This window comes from Cupressus sempervirens, chromosome 4 (assembly GCF_028749045.1).
Source record: "Cupressus sempervirens isolate cs-2001-9-10 chromosome 4, ASM2874904v1, whole genome shotgun sequence".
NCBI lineage: Eukaryota > Viridiplantae > Streptophyta > Pinopsida > Cupressales > Cupressaceae > Cupressus > Cupressus sempervirens.
The window spans coordinates 595427218-595453985 of record NC_143121.1 but is presented as its reverse complement, the minus strand read 5'-3'; the positions used below and the strand labels follow the sequence as shown (position 1 = coordinate 595453985).

At 31.9% G+C, this 26768-nt stretch overlaps 1 protein-coding gene across 1 annotated transcript; it reads left to right on the top strand.

Moving 5' to 3' along the window:
- The first annotated feature begins 3921 nt into the window (after positions 1-3921).
- On the top strand, positions 3922-6889 carry LOC149562616 (peroxidase 4-like). Its single transcript, XM_089826095.1, has 4 exons — positions 3922-4189; positions 5046-5237; positions 5848-6013; positions 6230-6889. Exons 1-4 carry the CDS (start codon positions 3983-3985, stop codon positions 6631-6633), a joined length of 969 nt encoding a protein of 322 aa, XP_089682221.1. The 5' UTR covers positions 3922-3982; the 3' UTR covers positions 6634-6889.
- Positions 6890-26768: the final 19879 nt, after the last annotated feature.

Sequence of the window (26768 nt, the reverse complement as noted above, 5' to 3'; positions counted from 1 at the left end):
AAGCATGGGAGCTAAAAGGTTTTAAGTGATGGTTGATAGTGTTTTAAGATGGTACAAAATCATAAAATTTTATTGATTATAATTATAATTATAATTATATTCTTGCAATCAAACTAGAAAGCTCAAAGACCCCAAATTTTATCTATCTCACGTTACACTAAGAAGAATAAGTACCTCTATGCTTAAGGGGACTCAAAAATTGAATTTGTATAAGGGTTTATTTATTGCTAAGAGTGGATGGATTAATTGTTGTATTTTGGAGTGAAGAAATGGAGTAGATAGGATGTAATGAGTGTATTATGGGTATGAAAAAAGATAATGAAATGATAAAAAGATTTTAGAACTAGATCTAAGTAGCAAAAAATTTAATTGAATTGCAACAAATTTTAATCTTGAATGACCTGTGAGGGGAACCTTGGAGTTTAGGGGTGACTAATCTCTAGTTTAATCTTGGAGGCACTCTTGATCAACCAAGAAGTGATATAGAGGGAGTAGATCTATAGTATACTATTATATTCTCCTATAGCTAAATTATCACTCCATCACATATCACTTGCAAATAAAAAATGGTAAAAATATCAAAAGAAAGGGGTTTTCATTAGTCAAGCTCCTATGTGAGAATTAACCTTTTAAAATAGAATTGAAATTACATAATTAATAAGCATGATATTTTTTCCATATGCTTGAAAAGATGTTATACAAGTCTTCATAAGTGTTAGATTTCTCACAAAATGCTTAAAATTTTTCCTTGATGTAGTCTTGATCTTGGATCCAAGATAGAAAAAACATGAATTTCTTTGAACATGCTAGTGTCTATACATTTCTCCATACCTTCCATGATTGATGCTTTAATGAGATTTATTTTTTGAATGCTTGAGTTCTTTTTTTAGATGGGAACATAATGTGTGCTAAGAAAATTAGGTTCCTCCCAAAATGATGGAAGTAACCATGTCACCTTGCAATTTTGGGGATCAAATCTTGAAGGAGGCCAACACAAAATTAACATCACATATAAAATAAAAAGATCATTCTCTAATTTATATTTGATCCCCATTTTTGTACATAAAGGATGACTCCTAAGGTAGGAGGTAGCCAATATTTCTAGGTTGAGGGTCAAATTTGAGATGAGGTTTCTGAAAATATATGTAAAATCAACGTATGATCAAGCATAATGGGCATGAAAGTGTTAGACACTAAAATAGGGCTTAGTTAAGGGCCAAAACTTAAGTGCTTAAAATTTAGGATGCTACTTGTTTGTGTATAAGGTCCTATTTACTAATGCTAGTCTCTTTGTCTTTTAATTGATTTGATGGATTATGTATACAATTTTGGTTTTTAGATCTTCCATTTTTCTCTAAAATAAAAGATGAATTATACAATTCATAGAAAATGTTTAGAAATGGTCAACAATTGTAAAAATATGGGCATATATGTTTTTATCAGACCCTAATATTTACACATGGTAAGGATTTGAATATTACATTTTATTTTCTTGTCACTTAATTTTTTTTTTCTCCTTTCCAACAATGAAAGGGTTGTGGTGCATCATGTATTTTTTGTTTAAAAATAATATTTTCCTAGCTTGAAAGGTGTTTAAATGTTATAAAATCTTTGTATTGGCTGATCACTTTAGTTTAGCTTTCTCTTTGAGAAAACCCTTCATTTCCTTCTCCAAAACCTATACAAATAAAGAGTTGACTTGTCAAATCCTAAAGGTTGTTTTCCCAGTCACATCATGTCATATGTCTATCAAACTTTTTGATTGCCCTTATTTAAGCTTGAGTCTCTTAGGGTTCAACAATAATAATAAAATGTGTGTGTGTATTTTAATAGATTAAATCAACTAAATAATTAAAAAATAAAATTAATACAACATGATTGAATTTCAATTTGACTTGACCATATGAAAAGACTCAAACCTAAATTAGATTGAACATTATGATAATCAATGTCTAATTTTAAACATTCAAAAATACTGTGTTGAGTGAATTTATGTTAAAGATATTAATAAAAATAATATCAAGTTTGAATTACCACCCATGAAAGCTATAGAATCTACCAAATGTCAAGAGGGTGTTCAATATTAAATATAGTTAATTGATTAAATAAAATAATACAAAATTACCTTGAATATATTTGCTATATTTTAATTCAATGATTATAGTTTTCCAAAATTATGGAGTATGTTAAAGAGTTTAGTGATTAGCCTGTAAGTTTTTGAAATACATACCTAACTCTCATTGTGAATAGCTTGTAAATCAAACAACTTTGTATTATGAGAATAGTATATTTAGAAAACTTAATGATATTTAACTGTCTATTTAATAAATATTTGAAAATTGTAAAGAAAATTAAACATAATCATATATGAAGTACAATTCTAATGAGTATAATTTAACAAATTATTTATTTAGCTTTCTAGAAATTTATATTTGATCATATTATTAATTAATTATTTTTTTAATATTGCAGATAATTGAGTAACCATAGTAGAAATCACCTAAACAAAATCAAAAGTTACAACTTATTTATAAACCATGTCTACATAGAAGCTCAAAATGCAATCTAGCAAGAGTCACAACTTAGAAATCCACTTATTCAGAAACCACCTAGAAATGAGAAACCTATTTTTAAAAAAATAAGGTCACAACTTAGAATTCCATGTTAGACGTTTCAATATACCAACATAGTCATCAATCAGTTACAATTGTGATGAGTATCATTTAACATATCAACTAGATACAACATCCTAGATGTACAATTGATCATATTTATTAATTTATTAATTTTTCACCTTATTGATCATTCAAAAATATTTTGCTCAATGAACATCAATGTAAGACCAACATAAGTTCTTTTGAGCACAACAGTGTGACTAATATATAATTACCTCCAAACAACCATACTAGAAATTATCTTAGAATTTGAAACTAAAGTAATGAAAGAGCAAGAGTCATAACTTAGAAATCCACACTAGAAGAAATATATTAATTGTTTTAGCAATCATACTAGAACCTCTCTATGGGAAACCAAGCATCATAGTCTAGAAATCCACACTAAAATTACTTATAGAATATCATTATCTATTCCTTCTAAACAAATATCAGTTCTTTTCTAACAATCACACTACAAATCACTTATGAAGACTAAAAATGAGTGCTTTGAAATCTGTTAATTAGAAGTCACTTTCACATTAAAAGCCAAGCATTAAAAAACAAGATTAGAACTCCATATTAATTATACCATGGAAATTTGATCTGTACATTAAAAAATCAACAATATTTTTTGATTAATTAAACTCATCATTCTAACTAATAAAATGAAATTCAAAACATTATAATTTGTAGTCGAAAACAACAAAAAATTTAAAATTCATAAACTTAGGAAAAACAAAATGTCAACTTTATTTGTCTTTAGTGCATTTTGGATAGAAATTAGCCTGTCCCTTAGACTATTGGATAGGCATTACCATTCGAAACATTTGGTCAAATGAACAAATGCGAAATGTGTATGGTGGAAAACTTAACTACCCGCTTTGTTTGTATCGCCGAAAGCTCTTCAGTTTTAGAGTTTCGCGGTGTTTGACAATATAGAGTGTTTTGTGCACAGGACAACGTTTTCTATACTTTTTATTAACGGGTCTTAATCGGTTCTACCTAAAAAAGGCAGTGGATAAACAATTTTTAATCCTCTTCACTGAATATAGAAAGAAATTTGTCTTCATAAGATGAATAAAAAAGCCATGAAAGAATTCTTCCACTGTGAGTTGTTAACAGTTAGTTTAACAATCGTTGCGCAAAAAAAAAAATTCAGGTATAACAACCATCACTTCCAATCGGATCGTGTTGCTCAAGGCATCCATATACGCGTAGAAAAGGACTGTATATATACCTTCAAAATCTTTCTTCTATATCAGCAAAAACTTCCGCAAAAACTTCAGAAGGAAGAAAAGGGAAAAGAATCATAAAAGTGTTTGAGAAATATGGGATACAATTGGATTTTGGGTTTGGTTTTAGCAACCTTTTTATCTGCTTCGCATTCCTTTAATTTGCTGTCTAATGATTATTATGAGAAATCATGTCCGCTAGCACTTTCCATCATAAGGTCAGAAATGAATATAGCAGTTGCAAAAGAAGCTCGTATGGCTGCCTCCATTTTACGTCTACATTTTCATGACTGCTTTGTTCAGGTAATGTATAATTTTCAGTTGTTATGATATTGATCAATTGTAAGCTGTTTATTGGATTTGATCGTATTCATATTAGGAGAAAAGATCTACAAGCCGCTAGGTTAATTTCAGGTATTAATTAGAGCTACCAAATTGTAAGTTCAATTTTGTCAATTTTTTCAATATATTTCTGTAGATGAGCGAAGAGTTTAAAGCTAAGGTTTTGACTTTTGGGTATTCATGGATCTCTCTATAAGAATCTGAAGTGTAAAGTAGTCAAAAAACGTCATTTCAAAATACTTGTGAGATATCCACTATGTTCATATACCAATAGTGGCTCATCCAAAAACATCAGTACTTCTTGTTAAATGTCCCAATAGTCTTAAGAAAAGATTGATACATGTGTGATTCACTACTGGTGCATGTGTTATCGTCTTTTTTTATTCTTTTAAGAATGAATTGAAAGATATCTATAACAAATCTATCACAATTGTTGTACCCCTATTTTGATTTTTAGATCTCTTCCCCTATAAAAATAAAGAAAAAAAGTCCTTATAATTATGATACAAATACATACTCAATCAAATTCAGAAAATAACATACTATTGATTTCATAGAAATCTACATGCTTTTGTGTTATCAGATATGATATTTCAATTCCATAAAGAATTTTTTTTATTCTTCTTATGATTAGTGAAGGGTCATCCTTAAACATCACACATAAGGAAGAAATTAAATCTAAGACTTTGACTATTTAACACTTTTAGTTTAGAAATCAAGTCTTGATGTGATGTTTAAACCTACCGATTGATAAAGTGGGTTATTATAGATGATAAATATGTGGTTTTTATTTTTTCTAGTTTATGAATTGTTACAGGGATGCGATGCATCACTTTTGTTGGATGACACTCCAACTTTCACAGGGGAGAAGACAGCCAATGCGAATATAAATTCAATTCGAGGACTCGAGGTGATTGATGGGATTAAAGAAAAACTGGAGAGTGCTTGTCCTGGCGTTGTTTCATGTGCTGATGTACTCGCTGTTGCAGCTCGTGATGCTGTTTTGCTGGTAATAAATATTATGCATCAATCTTGATTTTTCTGAAAATGAGAATTTTGCATTTCATCTGATTAGCATCATTGCAATTGTGAAACAAAAAGTTTTATGTTGAATTTGAATTATATTTAAGGACGGCAACCGTTTACAATTGTTTTTCTCAATGTTTCCAATCATATTTTTCTAATTGAATATATGTTTTGGATTCAATTGCACCATGTCAATTTGTTTATATCAACAATGTATATCATAATTTCTGATGGTATCTTGTTAAATTGTTTTTTTATATCAGTTTTGTATCAACATTTGAGAACAAGATGATAGAAAGTAATCAAATGAAACAAATTATATGCATAGCTATTTTATATAATTATTTATCATTTTGAAATTTAAGAAGAGTATATTGATTATAATAAGGTCATTCTAAATATTAGTGTGGGATGTTTTAAATGAACTAGTATAAATTTAAGATTTTCTAAAGAAAGACTTTAGATCACATTCTATGATTTACAATTAGAATGAAAAGACAAAATTATGATAATTGAACATAGAGTATGAGTATCATTTATGATTGACATTATTATTTGGAAAGTTTAAGTATATCATGTGGTAATGAAATTAGGATGGGGGGCCATATTGGGATGTTCCTTTAGGAAGGAAGGATTCAAGAACTGCAAGCTTGGATGAAGCAAACAATAACATCCCCACCCCAAATTCAACTCTATACAACCTCCTTGGGAAGTTTTTGTTTCAAGGTCTTACGCCCACTGACATGGTTGCACTCTCTGGTAATGTTAACTGTATTTTATTTACTTTTAACATGTATATTAGATTGAATTAGTATTATTTTATACACATATAGAAAAACTTTGATCAAATAATACAACTGCAATGGAAATAGAAACTAAATAGTTATGCAATTGTTTACTCACTATTCAATATACTCAATAAAGAAGTCCATTATTTTTTCTCTTTATCATTAAACTTGTTTTTCTCCATGACAGGTGCACATACAATTGGACAAGCTAGATGCACAAGTTTTCGGGACAGAATTTACAACTTAAACGAAGCCATTGATTCAGATGATACATACATGTCTGAATTGAAAGAAATATGCCCTCAAACTGGTGGTGATAATAACCTATCTCCCTTGGATTTTGTAAGCCCTGTGTTATTTGACAACTCTTATTACAGAAATATAATTAGTGGGAAAGGTCTTCTTACCTCTGACCAAGAGCTAAGCACACATGGAAGCCTAACATATGACCTTGTAGAGAAATATGCTGAGGACCCATTAGCATTTTGGCAGCAATTTTCAGATTCTATGGTGAAGATGGGAAATATTGTTAACCCTCTTACATTTGTCACTGGTGAAGTAAGAAAGAATTGCCGCCTCGTCAATGGATGACACATCAAGGAGTTTGTAGTCTTTACATTATGAAAAAGGGTGAGGAATCATATAGGCATGGGTAGGTTTTATTTCTTTTGGGTTACCTTTTACTCCCCAGTCTACCAGGGGTTCTCTCTGCTTTGATATTAAAGCTAGAGAAGACAAATCTCTAGGAGGGTGCTAGTTTCTCAATATTCTTTGTGCTTTGGGCCTTTGTATGGATTGGATATTTCCAAATAAGGATTGAATAAATTTAATTTATTAATTGATTTTATTGGATATTTTCTATTATATGATTATGTTTATTTTGTATGTTTTTGTTACAGAGTTTTTTGTCATTATAGATATGTATAGCTAATTAGGAAAATATAGTTTTCAGTTAAAAATTCAATGAAGTATGAAATTAGATAAGAATTAATTTAAATTAATGTTATTTGTAATTGTCATTTAAATAATGTAAATTAATTTTTTATTTGTAAATATGACTTTTTACTCATTTATTTTTTAATCTTTCTTATGCTTTCCTTACATCACTAAATATTGAGGTGGAGTTGAACAATTAGCATTGAAAAGTCATGCTTCTCTTTCTTGTAAATTTATCACTCTATTCTAATTTTAACATAAATCATTCCATTACAAGACAATATCACCTTCATTCGAGAGTGATCATAAAATTTAAAAATACAAACACAAATATTTGAAGAATAATGACAAACAATGATATTAGCTACAACAATAACTTAAAAAACTCTCAACTATGATATCTAATGAGTTGTAGCAACACATCCTTTACAAGGATAAGCATGAACTATCAAAAGTTATTCTTTTGTACGAATAAATGGATTACAAAAATTGGTTCATCTCATCTCATTCATTTTTATTCTTAACCATAATTCCACTAGGAATTTTTCATGTTAAAACTTTTTATAAAAGTAAGTCACCCCCTTTAATCTATTTATTGTCAATTGCAATTAACATTCATTAACTATAAAATATCAGCTTATGAACAATACATGATTACATTTCTTTTTTTGGGATATCAAGTGAGTTAAGTAAATCAATAGAATATTGTATAGAAATGTAGCTATGACTATCTATATTTATTCGTATCAATTACATAATTGTTAAGGAGAAGATAACTTTTCATCTATACAAGATGGAATTACATGTCCATTGAATGTGGATCATTCTTCATTATACAATTAAGTATGCAAAACACATGGAGGATGATAATGTCATATGTCCACTGAAGGTGAATCAAACACATAAAATGAAATGTGATAACAACTATCATCACCACCTAAAGTGAAATTTATCCTACATCATGTGTCAATTCACTAATACATAGAGGGGTGGTTAAAGACAATTATTCAAACAATTATCTAGCTAATTATAATTTGAGATGGGAAACAAGTTTTCTATTGCCTTAAATATTATCATTAATCTTTTGCCTTTAATTATTGTCTTTAAATATAGTCCCTTAAAGATAATATAAAATAAAAGTTTTTAAATTGTCTCTTTAAGATAATATCAATTTTGTCTTTCAAGAGACAATAGTTCTTTATTTATTACTATTGTCTATTAAGAGACAATATGAATAGATGTATAGATAGATTATTTTTAATTATTTTTTAATATAATTTTTTTTTGGCAAAAGTGGCAAGCCACTATATAATATATTAATAGAATGAATACTGGTTCAAGGTTCATGGAGAAAGAACCACCAAGAAAACCCTCAATCCCTACCAAGTACAAAAAAGAAAATACAATATTTGAAATGTCATTACGATAACCCAAAATTAAAGATAATCAAATGATATAAAACCAAGAATTTAGCCATTCTAGCTATCCATCTAATTGCTCTTAATAATAAAATGCCTCGTAATGATACCACTAACTGGTTTATGTGCAGAATCCTCACACTCCCTATATTATGTGTGGAATTCTCACACTCCCCGTAATGATACTGCTAACTAGCTTGTACATTGTATTCATAGGCCCATGAAGAATGAAAAATGAAAGCTTTTATCCACCGGTTGTTCTATTTTAAGGCCTACCTTGGTGATTTTCTGGGTGCAAATGAGAATTATTGAGATTGTGGAAGGAGATTTGGTTGAGGAGAAAGTTTCCATGGGTGGGGACCTCAATAGATTGGAGCAAAAAATTGGAGGACTTCTCAAAGAGGCAGACCACTTGGATTATGCTTAATGAAGGAGGGTTTGTACCCTACATGCATGCCATGGTGGGGTACGATGAAAAGTGTTCACAACAGTTTGTCACTACCTGGAAGGATAGGCGGGTGATCATTAATGACATTTCTTTTTAGGTGAATGAAGAATCTATTACTATGGTGATGGGTTTAGAGATGAAGGGAAGGAAATGGCAGAAAATCGCAAAGGTGGTGGATGAGGTGAGCCTATCTAGTTTCTTCAAAGAGAATGAGATGTCGGACTAGTATCGGGGAAGATTTAGGAGAGACAAACTTCCAAAACCCTGGGATGACGTATGTTTGATGATAATGAAGTATTTGATGCTAGAGGTGTTGGGTGATGCGACACGCTCCCCTGCCCACAGGTGGTTAATTATGTGGTGTTCCATGTTCACTAACAGTCATGGCTTTCGGTGCAACGAAAAATGGGCCCTACAATTGGTATCAGAGCCTGGTTTTGGCCTGGTCATGGGTTCAAATCTCCTCGGTGCCTTCCCGACCTGCGTAAGCACCTGGTATGCGCGTCGAGGGGGAGATTGTTGGGTGATGCGACGCACTTCCCTGCCCACAAGTGGTTAATTATGTGGTGTTCCATGTTCACTAACAGTCATGGCTTTTGGTACAACGACAAATGGGCCCTACAAGAGGGTAGGCACAGTGTGTATTACCTTTGTCATTTCCCTCTGCTTAACCATTTTCACAATAGGAAATTTGTTAGTATTCCTTTCTTCATGTTGTATGCCCTTGAGGACATAATCACTAATGTTAGAGAAAAGAAGAAAAAAGGGACAAATTTCACCATTCTCCACCAAGGGCTCATGTTCTACCTCTTCCTATTTCACTTGGCCCTCTGCTCTCCTTGTCTAATTTCCATCGATAACATTCTCCCATGTAGGGCCCCCTACATTTGGAATTTACTAGTGGTAGCCAAGGCCCCACTCCTAGCCAAACCCCTGCTAAGGGAAGGGAAAAAAAATTTGACCCTTGAGCCAGAGCCCAATAAAAGAATTAAAATGGACAAGAGGGTGGAGGTCAAAATTGGTGACTCTGATGAGGAAATTTGTGGGAGTAGAAGAAGGTCGAGAAGAATTGCTAAGACCCAGGGTCAATACAAATAAATGGTCAGTCGCTCTCATGAAGAGGAGGAGGATGATACAACTTTGAGGAGAGTGACAAGAATTTAGGGTATGGTATGGATAAGGGGAAAGAGGAGATAGATAAAGAAGTCGAGAAATGGGATGACACCCTTGATGGTACTTGGAACTTTGAGTTAGACAACACTACTAAGGACCCCTCCCTCGACCCCACACATGTCTTTGCCACCATCACCCTGCCTTCTTCTATCAACAAAAAACACCCCAATATCACCAATGCCTCCCTTGACACTATTTCCTCCCTAGTTGGTAAAGAGGGCTAGGAGAACCTATACTAGCATTCCTCATGTGCAAGTTAAGTAGAACCACTTGAAGAATTGTAATAGGACCCTAAAGCTGGAAACCGAGGAGAGTGAACCTATTACCCACAAGGAAGACAAGGAGCTGATGGATAGGTGCATGGCAGTGGAAGAAGAAATCAACCTTTTCTCCATGTTCACTCTCAAAGTGATGCACATGGTGGCTACCACTCTTTAGCTATTGGCTAATAAATTGGAGGAGGAGAACCTTGGAAAGGAGAGACAAAGCTTCTTTATAGCTTCCTCACTAATGACTAGGCCAAGGTTCTCATGGCTGGGAAGAGAAAGAAAAAGGAGGCTAGTTAATGGCTTCCTAGTTTTTGTTGTTTTTTTTGGTACTCTTCTGGTCTCTCCCCATCTGTTGTTGATGGTTCTTTTTTTAATGCTAAACTTGTTTATGGATTGTAGGTGGTATGATGCGATGACCACCTACATGTAGTTTTTTAACTTAAACTTTACTGGTTTTAAAAGTAGGAATACTAGTAATGCTATATTCTTGTTTTTTTTTTTATGTTTTTGATATGAATCGTTAGGGGGGCTATTTGGTTGTGTGAGCTAGTTGCCAACTAGTTTTTTGTTGGTTGCTAGTAGGTTTTTGATGGTTGTTCCACCACTATTGTAAAGGGCTAGACCCCTAACTTTTGGCTAACTTTTATCAAAAAAAATAAAATGCCTCATTGTTTATCACTTTATCACTAGCCACATGTGCAATAACACATACACTATACCAAAAAATAAGCCTAGAATTCCATTTTATGTTATGATTCACATACATAGTATATACATTATGTATTAATTTCAACATCTTTGACTAATCCTTCATTGTTATGACATAACTTTTTTCCCCAATAGCTAAACCAAAAATGGTCTTAGGTTGTTTTGTTGACATTCCTTGCATTTACCTTCTACCTAGTTTGGCTTCATCCTATGGAAATCCATCAGCATCAAATCATTTACATTGTTGCTACCATCCTCATAGTCTTGGTCTTCCTTAGTAGAAGATAGTCATCCTCAAAAGAGATGATAAGAAAATTTTGGACAGAGCATAGTCACCTTTCCCTTTCTAAGCATCATCCTTTAGTTGCCTCTGTCAAACTAAGTAAAATCATGATAGTAATGAGATCTTTCCCACCAAAAAATACCATTATTGATATTAGTAATATTCTAATAGAGTATCGAGTAATTTAAGTATCCAAAATTCCTGAGACCAAAGGACATAATCATGTCTATGCATCAAATACACTTCTTGCAATCATTAGACAAAAATAAGTTCGACAAAAATCTCTATGTTCTAGATCTATTCTTCCATCAAATCCCAATACCAAGATTCTTAGCCTAAAAAACTCTTCTACCATATCTTCCATAGTTGATTCTTGGTATAACAATGCAAAGAGACCACCCCTAAAACTAGAGGAATGTCTAGAAAGTCAAACTGCTTCAATAACATCCCCATAATCCATCGACCAAACCTACAGTAGAGAATGATAAGCATGAACAAGAAGAGTTAAAACTGCTTGAATCTTAACAAAAGTAGTGCTTTTCCATTCTAGTGGAAAATCCCTACCCACATCTGGCATAGCTTCTTCAAGAAAAGAAAAAAGCCTTACCCAAATTACCCTTTTAAGCTATTAAGAATATTTCTAAACTTCTCCTTATGCACAAGCGAATACTACTAGAAAATTATAGCAACCCAACCTTCACCATTCCAAATATCATATTGCTTTATAATCTTGATAAGATTCACATTCATCCTAATCTAAGGGGCAAGAGCTAACAAAGAAACTTCTAGAAATACCCAATTTTGAACCATGTCCGTAACATGTGAAAGGAAAATAGAAGCAATTTGTAATGGGAAAATGAACCTACCCTACACTTGAGATATATATTCCTCACCCAGAATAACTTTTACTCTTTTAAAGAAGAATGGCCATGAATAGTTGAAAGCTTGAGCTAGATGCCCATCTTGTAATTTTTCCTTAAATGGTGTTTTCCCACTTGGTGAAATGTATCTGGATTCGATATTTTATGCTAGGAAAGCAACAGTTTGGAAACACTTTTTGAATGCAAAATTTAACAAGAAAATTATGCAAATGTGTAGGTAAATAAAATATCAAACATATCAAACATGAGACACAAAGAAAACACCAGATTTAACATGGGAAACCCTTTCAGGAAAAAACACACCACTCAAAACCTCGAGAAAACTTTTGTATTATAGTAAATAATTTACCTACAATAACTCCATATTTTTATAGTCTCATATCGCCTTTATAATCAACCTGATTTCCAACTATTGTCTTCTTTACAAATCTTGCAGTCATTAATACATCCTTCAAATTCATTACAGTTCGATAAAAAAATGGTTACATTATAGAACTATCAACCATCTATTAGTCATAACGGGCACCTTTCGTGATGTGGACATTTTAGTCATGTGGATGCTTCAATCACTCCAAAATGTTTTGGTCACAGGGATGCTTCAGTCACTCTAGAATGTTTCACTCAAACGGATGCTTCAATCACTCTAGACTCTTTTTTTGATCCTCAGTCACACAGATGTTTCAATCACTCCAGACTCTTTTTTTGATCCTCAGTCACACGGATGCTTCAATCATTGGTTGAGAGCATCACTACATGATAGACACTACTCCATGTCCAACTCACCATACACACCAAAAACATCGTACACACCATATCTCACACTCGTCATATCTCACCATATGGTTCACCCCTCACCATACTATGTGAAATTTGCCTCTATGGTATAGTGGTCTTGTTGTATGGTGAAGCTCATTTAGCACTGTATGGGACACTCCATATTTACATTATTTTCTAAAAATATCCCACTTGATGAAGTATGGAGTTACTCATCATGACTAACAAAAGTTAGGGGCTTTAAGCCCCATTGAGCTTGTCAACCATTTGAACTTAGTTGTGTTCAGTGGCTTTGTTAATGCATCTACAATATTCTCCTAAGTGTCAACCTTTTCTAGATTTATATTTCCATCTTCAACCATGCAATGAATGAAATAGTACTATACATCAATGTGTTTTTTACTAGCATGGAAAGTAGGATACTTCACCAAACATATTGCACTCCCACTATCACAAAAAATTGCAATTCTTCCTGCATCATAGCCAACATTAGTACACAAACTCTTATGCCGAATTGCTTCCTAAGATGCACAAGTAGATTCCATATACTTTGCCTCAATAAATGACAATGCAGTTACACTTTGTCATTTGCTCATCCAACTGATAGCACTACCATTTGCCATGAATATATATTCATTGGTGGATCTTCTCCTATCAATGTCCCCAGCCCAATCTACATCAACATAACCTTGAATGCTAACCAATCTATTAGATCCCACTGAGTTACCATGATAACATAACACATACTATGACATACACTTCAAATATCACAAAACACTTTTCACAACATCCCAATGTGATTTGCTTGGACTCACCATAAACTGACTCAATACTCCCACTTCTTGCACAATGTTTGGTCTTGTATTAACCATTGCATACATGAGGCTTCCAACAACACTTACATAAGGTACTTGCTTCATGTCTTCAATCTCATTAGGAGATTTCAAATTGTCATTGATTAACAACTTCATTCCATGTAATAGTGGAACTACCTGTTTCTTATAGTCAGTCATATTAAACAACTCCAGAACATTGGTAATATATTTTCTCTGGTTGAGCCAAAGCTTTCTACCAACCCTGTCCGTTTTGGTTCCCATGCCCAAAATAAAATTTTCCAACCCTAAATCTTTCATTTCAAATTTTAGGGACAATAGAGATTTTTAATTTTGAAATCATTTCTTTACTATTGCCTATAAACAACACATTGTCTACATATAGAGTAATAATAAGTATCCGTTCACCTTCAACTTTATAATACACACAATGATCTGATTTAGATCATTTGTATCATACTTTTTTGTACCACATTTTGGGTGACTTCTTCTATCCATACAGAGACTTTTTTGATTTACATACCAGATACTCTTTACCTTTTTTTGCAAAGTACTCTGTTTGGGACATGTAGATCTCTTCTTCAAGATCACCATGAAGAAACATCATCATCACATCTATCTTCTCAATTTCAAAGTCATATGCTACTGCAAGTGACAATAGAAATCTAATAGATGTTAGCTTAGCTACAAGAGAAAATATTTCTCCATAATCAATCCCTTCTTTCTGAGAATACTCCTTCACAACCAATCTTGCCTTGTACTTGCCAATCATTCCATCTAGACCGTACTTCTTCTTAGACACCCATTTACATCTCATGAGCTTTCTACCTTTAGGCAAGGGTACTAGATCTTAGGTTTCATTCTTCTCCAAAGATTTCATTTCATCCTTTATTGCTGACAACCAAGAATTTAAATATGGCATATTGATTTCTTTTTCTAATAGTCCTAGGCTCATCAACATCCATAAGAAAAGCATAGGCACAACTAACATTCAACATAGAATGGGTCAGTGCAAGAAGTTGGGTCTCACTTTTGGCCAAAAAGTGGAAGTGTTTTTCCTGTTTTTGAATTTTTTTGTCAATTGATGTCAAAATTTGAGGTAATTAGACATTGAATATTAAAAAACTCTAGGAATAAAATTTTTAGTGTTCGGAATCTAGTTTTTGAATAGGTAATTTATTTGTGAACGCATATGATAGATTATTTTTTTGGTATGGATCTTTAAAAACCACTTTTTCAAAATACCTGTTTTAGGACCATACCATGCTCATGTACGGACACCATAATTTGACACAAATATAATGAATTTTTGCAAATCCTTTTAAAGGAAGTTACCTAATACACCTAAGATTGATGACAATATTTTTCCTTAATTTTTTATTGAATAAATTTTTTATTATTAATTATTAATTGGCCATAAAGGTAAATTTTAGAACCTCTCATGTACGAACCACATAATTTGATCAAAATCTCACTTTTTTCAATTTTTTTTCTTTTTAACATCAAAAGAATTGTATGTAGATTGATGAAATATAAATTAATTTAAGAAAAATTATAAAATAAAAAAGTTATTAAAGTTTTAGTGAATGCCACTTTTTAACGTTTAGGATATAGTTTTGATTAATAAATAATGAAAAAATAGAAAATAAACTAATAACACTATAAAATTTACATTTTTGAAATAAGAATAGTAAGACCTATAATGGGTTTTTGTCTTGTCAAAAAATTCAATAGGAATGACTATAAAAAAATTACGACAGCACCAAAAATTGTCGATTAAATGCCTTAGAAAAAAAAGGATCACAAAGGCATGGCTTGGTGGGACCAAGCCTATGCCATGCCTTTCCCCAAGGCAAAACCCCATGCAAAAGTCAAGAACCATACCAAATTCCCTCTCACGTCTCACGAATCAGGCACCCGATTTGTAATTCAAAAATTGAGTGCTTGATTACTTTGAACTATTGTACCCAATTTCTTTAAAATCGGGCACCCAATTTATAAATGGGTACTTGATTTTTAAAGAATTGGGTGCCCAATTTTTAAGAAATCAGGTACCCGTTTCTAATGTACCCGTTGGGCCCCAAAAGCTGCCCCACCGACCCAATTTCAATAATTGAAATGATTGAACAACAATTTCAACCTGCAACACCAAATTTCACCACACTTATTCTATTTTCTTGTCCTCTTATACAATTTGCAGGCTACTGATTCAAATTTAAAATTGGTGCAAACATGGGATCAAAACAACAAAGAAAGAAGAAAGCAAGAGTTCTGACAGATGAGGAGATTGTAGCAAATAAAGAGAATTAAGCACAATGTCAATGAGAGAGAAGATAGAGAATTAGAGACTTGAACAATGTTTCAAAGGAGAAAGACATTGAGGATACCACAATGGATGAAGAAGTCAAAGAAGAGAACCCAATACAAGAAAATTTAGGTGCACATTCTAATCATGCATTCAATACAGGTGTGTCTCCAAACCCTCAAATTTTCTCTCGTGATGAAATTGGTGATTTTTTAGAAGCAAGTTATGATTTAAATGATTTCAATTTTTTTCATGAGAAACAATTGTCAAACGATCATGCATAAACCACTCCAATTGAAATGCCTACCCTGAAAGAAATACCAAGAAAATTTGAAAATGATATTCAAATCCCAAATAACAGTGAAAATAGTAAAGTGTCTAAAAATAAAAATTGCATGAATGTAGACATAGAAACACCAACTACTGAAAAAACATGTCAGGATGATAGTAAAGTGTCTGAACATAATTTTCATATTCCTAATGATGTGTTAGACAATCTTGAGGGATTGGTTTCATGGAGACAAATTAGGACACATGCTAATAGATTGTATAGGCATTTTTTTTAAATAAAAAATTTGGGTTTCAATGTCAACTAATGTTGCAACTAATTAAAATGTCTAAAATGCAAAAAGTAATGAGAAAGTTGGGAATGTATGCAAAACCCAAGAATAAAAATGAGTCTTTAAAACAGGTTGCATCCACTATTGCTAGTGCTTTTGATGTTATCGAAAAGAGAAGTCGGTCTAAAGATAAGAATGCAACACGATGAGCAATAACAACAACTTTAGTTAACAACTCAACATCTGACAAAAGATTGATTACCAACATAAGTGGATATCTTAATGTGAATCATAAGGATTTAGAAAGAGCTGTAAAGAGAAGGGTTAACTTTGAATGTGATCCAGCAAATATTTTATGGACTTCTAGTGGTAGACTCCCGAGATGTGATATGAAACTTACTAGTGAAATCAAAGGTTTGATTGAAAATTTTTGGCATGATAATACAAGAGTATCACCTAATTCAAGAGATGTTCTTAAATTGAGAATTGGGTCAAAAATACGTAATCCACATCCTAAACACTTTTTGGACATGACTCAAACTGAATTGTTAAAAAAATTTGTAGATGGTAAGGTATTAAATATTACCATTAGTCAAAGATCTTTTGAAAAGTGTAAACAATGGTATGTAAGGATTAACAAGGAAAGAATCACATGTTGTTGTAAAACTCATATTCAGTTTTGTTACCATTATGATGTATTTCAATCTATACGTGGTACCATGCATAGTAAAGAAATGTTGCAAGAATGTGGTATAAAAATACCACCTCAAACTATAAAAGATTTCATATCAGGTTTGTTTTGTAAGCCACCTAATGATCAATACTTTCTTTTCAATGCATGTCTTTCTAGTACATGTGATATGTGCGGCAATCTTTCTTTGTTATATGAATGTTTGCATGAAAATGCTTTGACTAATTTTGGACAACAATTAGTTGAGGTAAAAAGATTCAAAACTATTGAATATCCATTGAAGGATGGGAAGATTGGAATAAGGTGTGATCTAGTTACAGATAAAGTTAGTTGTCATGCATTTATGGATGAGTTTAAGAGTGTGATCATACCAAAATATGTTAAACACTCAATATTCTAGATGGCTTGATGGACAATTTCGCATATGTAAGAATACATTTCTAATTGGTACTATAGTTTCAGTTGTTGACTTTTTAGAGAACTACATGCTTGCACTGCAATAAGAGGTACAACCACAATATTACAATTCAATGCAAGTAACAATTTATGTTCGTATAGTTTATAGGCATGCACCTGATAGTATAGAGGAGGATCGAAAAATATTGAGAGAGTACCATTTTTATTTAAGTGATAATAAACTGCATTCATCTGAGTCTATCCAATATTGTTTCAAGGTCTTTTATGATCATTTAAAAGAGAGACAAATTCAAGTGACACAACATTGGATATGGTCAGATAATTGTACAAGACAATTCAAGAATGCTAGAATATTCTATTGGTTGAGTAGGACACATAAGCAAAATAACATCCAACATGTGTGGATTTTTTTTGAGGCTGGACATGGTAAAGGAGAACATGATGGTGCTGGTGCATGTGTGAAGAGAGCCCTTAGTAGAGAGAAATTAAAATTTGAGAAAAAAGCTAAATTCAAAAATGCACATGAGATTGTCAAATGGTGTAACAAATATTTATACACGGGATCAAGTCAAAACTCTACAATCAAACGTTTCTTCTACCTAGTTGAAGAAAATAATATCCCTTCAAGATATGATTGTGATACAATTAGTGGTTCAGCTAAATGGCATTCATTTAGGAGTTCAGATTCTAACACTTGGACTATATGGGTTAGGGAGCTTGCTTGTTTTTGTCAATTTTGTCTTGTAGGTGAATGGGAAGAATGTGAGAATATAGAATGGGTTGAAGATTGGTAACAAAGATCATTAGCACCTATTGACATGCATTTTGAAGATGATATAGTAAACGAAGGCCAGAATGTTACTTTTGCATCAGAAGGCTATGATCGTATTTCAAACCTCATAAAACCTGGTATGCACAATTTAATTAGATTTTTTTGCGATCTCATGCTTCAATTTATATAATTTGCATATGTACACTCATGTGATTAAAATGTTTCTATACTTTATCTTATCTTGTAGGACATGTTTATGATGTTATTGCACCTAGTGATAATGATGAACAGACTAAGTATTGGCTAGCTATATGTGTGGAACCTAAGAAAAAATTGACATGTCATCAAGTAGATGATGATGGTTTTGAGTATCAAATCGGGTCTGTTGTTGTAGCTGGCACCTGGCTACATAGATACCTAACAAGAAGAAATGGTTTGCCAGCATTTGAAGACTACCAAACCAAAAAGAAGATTTTACACTATTCTTATTTGGTTGTGGCAACAAATATCAAATTAGAAAGATACAAAGGGAGACCTGCCAATAAGGTATTATGAACAATTTCAATGGACGAGCACGAGACAATCATAGATGCATTGCACAAGAGAGAGGATGCAGATGGTACAGTAGGATGACTATATTTAAATCAAACACATGTAAATTTTTTCGTTATTGTATTATTTATATATATATATGTACTTATATAATTTAATTACATGTATGTTTGTGTTGTCAATACCAATTTAGAGAACTTATATACCTCTTATTCAGGTCTCAATTACAATTTATGCAAATTTAAATGTTAAAGTGGATCGAACATCAACATCTTGTGCAATTTCACATAGTAAGTACATACAAATTACACATATATATTTACATAGTTCAGATACCTTGAATATTAATTTGTGTTTATTAACATGTGTGTTTTTGTTTTACATTTTTATTTTATAGGACCTCATTTGAAGAGATGTGTTCAACTAATTTTATGTTTCAAATGAGTTCACTGAACTATAAATATATCATTGACATTGTCTTACATATATTTTGAAATATGTTGTACAAACTAATTCAAAAATGAGAGTTTACTTCTATTTGAAAGTCAAAGGTATGTGCACTTGATAAATTATAAATTAATTGTCAATTTAAGTAATGACCTCCTATTTTGTTCCATTACTTTTACATTCAAGCATGTTTAAATTAATGTTTGTTTGAAGTTTCAAATTACTATTGATTGTAATATTAAAAACAAGCCACTTGCACATGATAATTTAAATATCATTACTCATTGTATTCATTGTATTGATTATATCTTACATTACCAAACAACACATTAAGATCACTTATGATGTACATTGTTAGGTACGTTATCCATACATGTGTGTCTTAAGGGGACATGGGAGTCATAATAGGTCATGTTATGTTTGTTATAGGCTATGATAGGTATTCATATGTTTACTACCACATAATAGGTCTTATTAGGTGATAATGAGTCTTACGCTACCAAACAACACATTAAGATCACTTATGATACATTGTTAGGTACGCTATCAATACATTTTTTAATCTAATAGGTCAATTTTATTTGTATGAATCTCAATGGATAAATTTGATGTGATATTTATCCAATAATGCTCTATAGATAGTTAAAATTATTGTTCATCTTGCATATATACTTACAAAATGTGTCATATGTTCATGAATAAAATATGTCAAAATAAAGAAAATGGTTTGAATATACTTAACATGGTGAAACATAGTAATATATGTACTACATACACAAGCATGATAAGAAGTCATAAAAAATAGTACATGGTCTAACATACATCATAACATGATCTATGAAGTGAGAAAATACATGGTCTAACATACAATTTTAACTATCCTAACACCAAGTGTATACATCATAAATAATATATACATCATAAAAACACAATCTATAGGTGCCAAAAAGACCTAATCTATCTGATCGAATGTCCTCTTTTCTCCATGTGAAGAGGACTCAGATGGATCATCATGTGTAATATGAGTCATCTCGTCATGTTAGACACCCTGTGAGGTAGATGTATCACCCTATGTAACATGAGGCACGTCTCACCATGTACATGCTTAATTGAAATGGGTCTCAAAATCTAGCTTGCAAATAAATTAAATATTCACTACATAATAAAATAAATTATACCACATGAGATGGGTGTCCCTCAGTAACGGGAGGAGGTACACTGTCAAAACTACCAAATGCAGCAGTGGTGAGGTCTTGTAATTTAAAATACATACAATTTTTTAATTTTATTTTAGAGCATAATGAACTATACATTATGTACATAAATCACAATACTGACCTCAAATGACGATGTAGGTACCTCCATCTGGCTAAGTCATGTGCTCTCAGCAAAACTCATGGTAACATAGTCCTAAAATTATGGATACATAAACGTTTAGTCAAAATTAAATATACATGAATAATTACAAAGTACATAATTTGTACACTACATTTTTTATACACTATAAATTTAACTTGTATGTATAATGTATATATCATACCTGAGAGGTAGCCAATGTCACAGATGTGTCTATAGGTATGCTAGCACGATAATCATAAGATGGAGTCAAAAATAGACTATACCGAGGCCTGTATGGATGAGTATGATATTCATGCTCCTGTTCATAAAATCAAAACACATAAAATATATATACATGTGAGTCAAAATTGTTCAGATTATAAGTTAATAATAATGTACATACATAAAAATAATACAAATTATTTGTCTTCAATCAAAAGTTCATACCGCATGTATTTGAGGCTGTGCCTTAGTAGTAACTGGAGTAGGACTTGTACTAACATCAATATGTGTAGATGTAGACAATCCCTACAAAATCAAATAAAAAGAACATATGAGAACATGTTATTAAATTTGAATTTGAATGTACATTTTTACAGTGTAATCCAAAGTGCATACCGTATAAGGGACGCCAACATCTGTAGGTCTTGGAAAAAGACTATACTGCCTCCTAGGAGGAACAATATCATCCATCCTCTATTATTTGAAAAGTACAAATTAATATAGTTAATACAATTACACATGTATGTAGAAAGCAAATAATTATGTGCACTTTATATTTATATTGAAATTAAAATTTTACCTACTGCTCTTGACTCTCTCTAGGCTCTCCCTGCTGCATGAGGTCAACAAATGATGACACGTCTATCTCGTCACTACCATCACCACGGGCAGCATATACATCATCATCAAAATTTGCACCCTCAGCATAATGGCCATCGTGTGCTACACCATGATAGCTCTGGGGGCCTATGCATATGCCTCCACAGCTAGTACAAACATGTCCAAGTGGAGGAGCATGTACCGCCTACTTCTACTACTGTACTAAATTGCACAAATGGGCACTCAAATGGGTAAAAGCAGATGAAACTGCATGATGATGGTGAGGAGCAGGCACAACAAGCACAGGAAGAGGTACAAGGGGCTCAGCTCACCTGCGATTTCTCGTTCTGTCACTCAACTTTGCCCTAGGCCTATCCTGAGGCATCCCTCTACCAACCCCCTAAAATGCTTTCATATCAAAATAGTTGGGTTTCAAACCCAACTCAAACTCAGCCCATAAATTCCTAAGGAAGTACATGGGCACCTCATGGTTAGCATGTGGTGGATGGTCAAATACCATCCACCACAGCTCCCAAAAATGTGTTGCTATGTGCGGATGTGTACACCACCTAATGGAAATGTGAGGCTTCTTATCACTAATTGGTTCACTCATCTTAGGGTTTACAAAATAATGTTAAAAATTCCCTTTACCTATATGCAGGTTATAAACCTCTCTGTATGATAAGCCATCAAAGTAAAAGGCATGCATGCTTTCCCTCCATGATCTAAATGAATCGATGTCTAAATCAAAATGATTGATGGAGTCAACCATGCCTTGCATGCTATCTACAAGACATAGTAGGTGAGGGGGGGTGCCTCTCACGTCAGATAGCCTCTATATCACTAATGAGGTCATTGAGGTTACGCCTCATGGTCTCACGAAGCTCATTTGCGGTGGGTGGTGGAGGTGTGGGTGGAGGTGGAGGTGGAGGTGGAAGTGGAGGTGGAGATGGAGGGGGTAGAGGTGGGGGTATGGGAGGGGAAGGGGGTGGCAGTGGGTCCATCAAATATAATCTGCATATATATTTAAACAACATAAAACATAAAACATGACAATATTACTATTTAATAAAATTTAAATCTAAAATTTATCAATTAGATCTATATAAATGTGCATATCTTTATTAAAATCATATCAATTAAATAAATAAAGTTAAACACTTAAGTCAAATTAAAATTAAATACTAAATTTTTAAGTCTAATCATAAAATAATAGTCCAAAAAAATATATCTAGGTTAGTTCAAGGTTTCTTTTCTTAAAGTAGGAGCCACCAAGCTAATTTTTCTTTCATGTACACTTATTTTGTGACACTAGGGGATTGTATGAACTCATTATGGATTATACATGTTCATGTCTCAAGACGAAACAAAGTTAAGATTATGACAAGGTTATGGTTTACAATTTTGTTATGTTAACAGTTTTCATGATGACTAAGCTTAAGATTATTATAATGATTGTGATCCTTTAATGTTAGGGAACTTACCTAGGATTATGGTTTTAGTTAAAATTATATTTACCTATTTCAGATATTTATTATGGTCCTATTGTTTATAGGATATATAATAGATGGCATTAAGATGAGAGTTAAGGTTACAATTATCTAATGAAAGCTTAGAGATAGAATTATGATTTGATTAAAAAATATTTATGATTGCAGTTTGAATCCTAACTATTATCCACTTTTTAATGCAAACTATAAGTCTAGATCATGTCAGGTAATGAACTAATACATGTGAACCCTATCCCTAACCATATAATAATCCTAATTCTAATCATAATTCATAATTCATTACATTATGAAGCTTTGGCTATTCATTTTATTGCCATAGTAATCCCTTGGCTATCCACAAAATGTTCCTAATAGATTTATATAGAAGACCAAATTGATTTAAATAAAATGAGCAGGAAGAAGAGAAACTTGCACCCAATATTCAAGGAGAGAATCTTTTAACATACTTGAATTCTACCAACCAAAGTGAGATAATTAGAGTTCCAGTTGTTGAGTTTTCCAAAGATTTTCTTGTTGATATAAAGACCCATTTCATTTATATGTTAGGGTTTACTACAAATGGAATCCCTAGGTACCTAACCACTTAATTATGAAATCTCCATCCAATACCATATTTACTACACAAGGTAGGGGACTCAATATTTAGCCCCAATAAGATAGATGTAGAGACATAAATCTTACTACCCAATACAAAGAAAAGAGGTCCAATTTGATCATTAAATGACTCGTGTTGTACTCTTCTAGCTTAAAAAGAATACAAATATGTTATCAAAAAACTATGTACATTAGATAGTTATTAATTATTTGTAGAGTAGATCCTCTAACTTTTAGAGAAAATTGGTTATCTCTAAGGAGATAATGTAATGAGTCAATGTTCAACAATAAAAATTAAAGAGGATGCAAGAGGACACCCTTTCATAATTGATCTAGAGAGTCCTAAAAATTATGATCTGACCCCATTAATTTCTTTACTAAAACCGTGACACCAATCATAAGAGAGGACGCCATTTGACATTTAATATTGGATGGAGGGCTTGCAACATCATCATAGTGAAACTCCATTCCACCCTTTTGTAGACATTTTCATAATCAATTACTTGAGCATGCCTACACTCTATCCTAGAAATTTTCTCAATCCAAAGTCTTCCAATAGGTTATCAAGTTCTCCAATATGCATAAATATCCTTAGCAAAACACTTTTGTGTAGGGTTAATGATCTTGGGTAGGATATCTTCTAGTCTAGAGGCTAAGACCTTGGCAATAATTTTTTTGTATGATATGTATTTAGGAGTGTCCTATCTCTAATTTTTAATGAGATTCTTATCTCCCCTTGGGGATCAATTGATTACTTGACCTGGGGATTTTATGAGCCCTCCGTTGATCACTTGATCAATTTTATGAGCCCTCCATTGATTACTTGATGTAGGGATTTCTCATTACTAATTTTTTGGATGGAGGAGTTGATTTATGATAGAAATGGGTTTATCACTTGGAATAATGCATCTTCATTCTAGGAATGATGGTTCTCATTTTATCCCTATCTTCTAAATCATTTTGAACTATCATCATCTTCTAACCAAAAAAATTGATAGTAAAATTAGGAAAAAGATCTTACTATATATATCACTAGGGGGTGGGTATTTCTTTTTATAGAATAAGGCAATATTTTTTTATGTGGCCTTCCATTCTACAAAGGTAATAAACATTTAGGCTACCCATACATGAAAATAGGAAACAAATAGGGGAATCTCCAATCTCCAAAGAAAACTTTTAGGCACTTCCAACCCAAGATAAATAGAAATTAGTCCACCCTAACATAATTATCTAGTTAGGGATTGGGGTGTTAGAGTGTTTCAATACCCTCCTAATTAGATATTACATGATGAATACTCACTTAGGATATAAAGGTTTAGGCATCCAATGGAAAGACAAGTTATTCACTTCTTTAGATATATTCTTAAGCATCCAAGGGTCTAGTCCGGGCTCTTACTCGCACTGATGTGGACACCTCCACCTCTTGATGGTCAGGGAGGGTTACTTAATTAGATGCCTAATTCATTCAAGTCTCTTCTAATTTTTTTATGATCTATCATTTTGAGACCTTGATATCAATGTTTAATTAGTTTTAAGATTAGGGTTCAATTTGGGTTGTACTGTTTGATTAGGTTTACATGCTTAGGTTTCAGTTAAGACAAGAGTTAATAAATTGAATTAAGATTTAAAGTGCTAAATTTGGTTTTAGATATAGAATTATAGTTAGAGCTTTTAGATTAAAAACCAACATTAATTCAAAAAAGTTAGGTTTGAATTTTGTTTTAAAGTGTTCAATATATTATTGAGTTCTAGTTTAGGGTGATTTGGTTTAGTCTTAAGGTCAATGTTTAACTTGGTTCAATCTTCTAGGGTAATGGTTCAATTTGATTAATGGTTGGGGAAAGGATTTTTAAGGTTAAATTCAAGGTTTCTACTCTTAAGTTGGGATATATAATTAGGTTTATGATCATGGTTTAATTCAATTTGGTTTATAAGTATAATATTAATTAGTTAAGGGCCAGGGTTACCTTTCAATCTTAGGGTTTGACATTTATAAAATTAGTAGTCAAGGTAAGATAGGAAAGTTATTTAATTATTTATATATTACCTGGTGTAGGTTTTAGCAAATTAAGATTAAGGTTAAGATTATAGTAAGGGTTATGATTAGAGTTAAATTCAATACAAATTGACATTATAGTTAATCCTAAATGACGCCCAGCCAAGGGATCCAAAGAACTAATCAAAATTTTTACTAAGCAAGCAATAACATACGTACAATAATTTACATTTATAAAAAATATAAGAGATTGCATTCCTTAATGAGAACATTTACATTTCATTTTTAAATAATTATAAACTACTAAAAGTAAAATAAATAACATATCCACATGAAAGAATATTAACTACTTCAGTTCAATCCATTTAAATAATTTATATACATTTGTTCCAAATGCCACTAGGCAAATTAATTTAGAATGCACAATCATCCACTATACATGTCACAGGGTATGAAAGGCTGAAAGAATATACATTTATAAAATAGTTTACATCATCCATTTTCGATCCATGAAATAAAGTACAATACAATTTAAGTAAAATCATTTTAAATAATATAAGTTTTTTGTTTGGATCCCTTGGTGAGCTGTTATGTGATTAAGTACTTTATATATGTTTAGGGTTTTATTTATATGGTTAGGTCGAGATTATAGTTTAAACAATGAATTTAGGTCGAGGTTATAGTTAAAACAACGTCATATTTATTTGTAAAATTACATGTTTAAACAATGAATTTACATCTAATCTAATCATTCAACATTGTAATAAATACATAAATTAAATACATTTCAAAACATCTAAAATAATATTTTTTTAAATAAACATTTACGAAACTATATTTTAATTAACAAATACAAAAATTTAAACATCTAAGTTCGTTAACAATGTAAATTTACAATTTTATGTACATATTAAAAGTGAAAAAATAATAAATTAACATACATATTAAATTCAAAATTGAAAAAAATAAAGTAAAATAGTATAAAACATATTAAAATA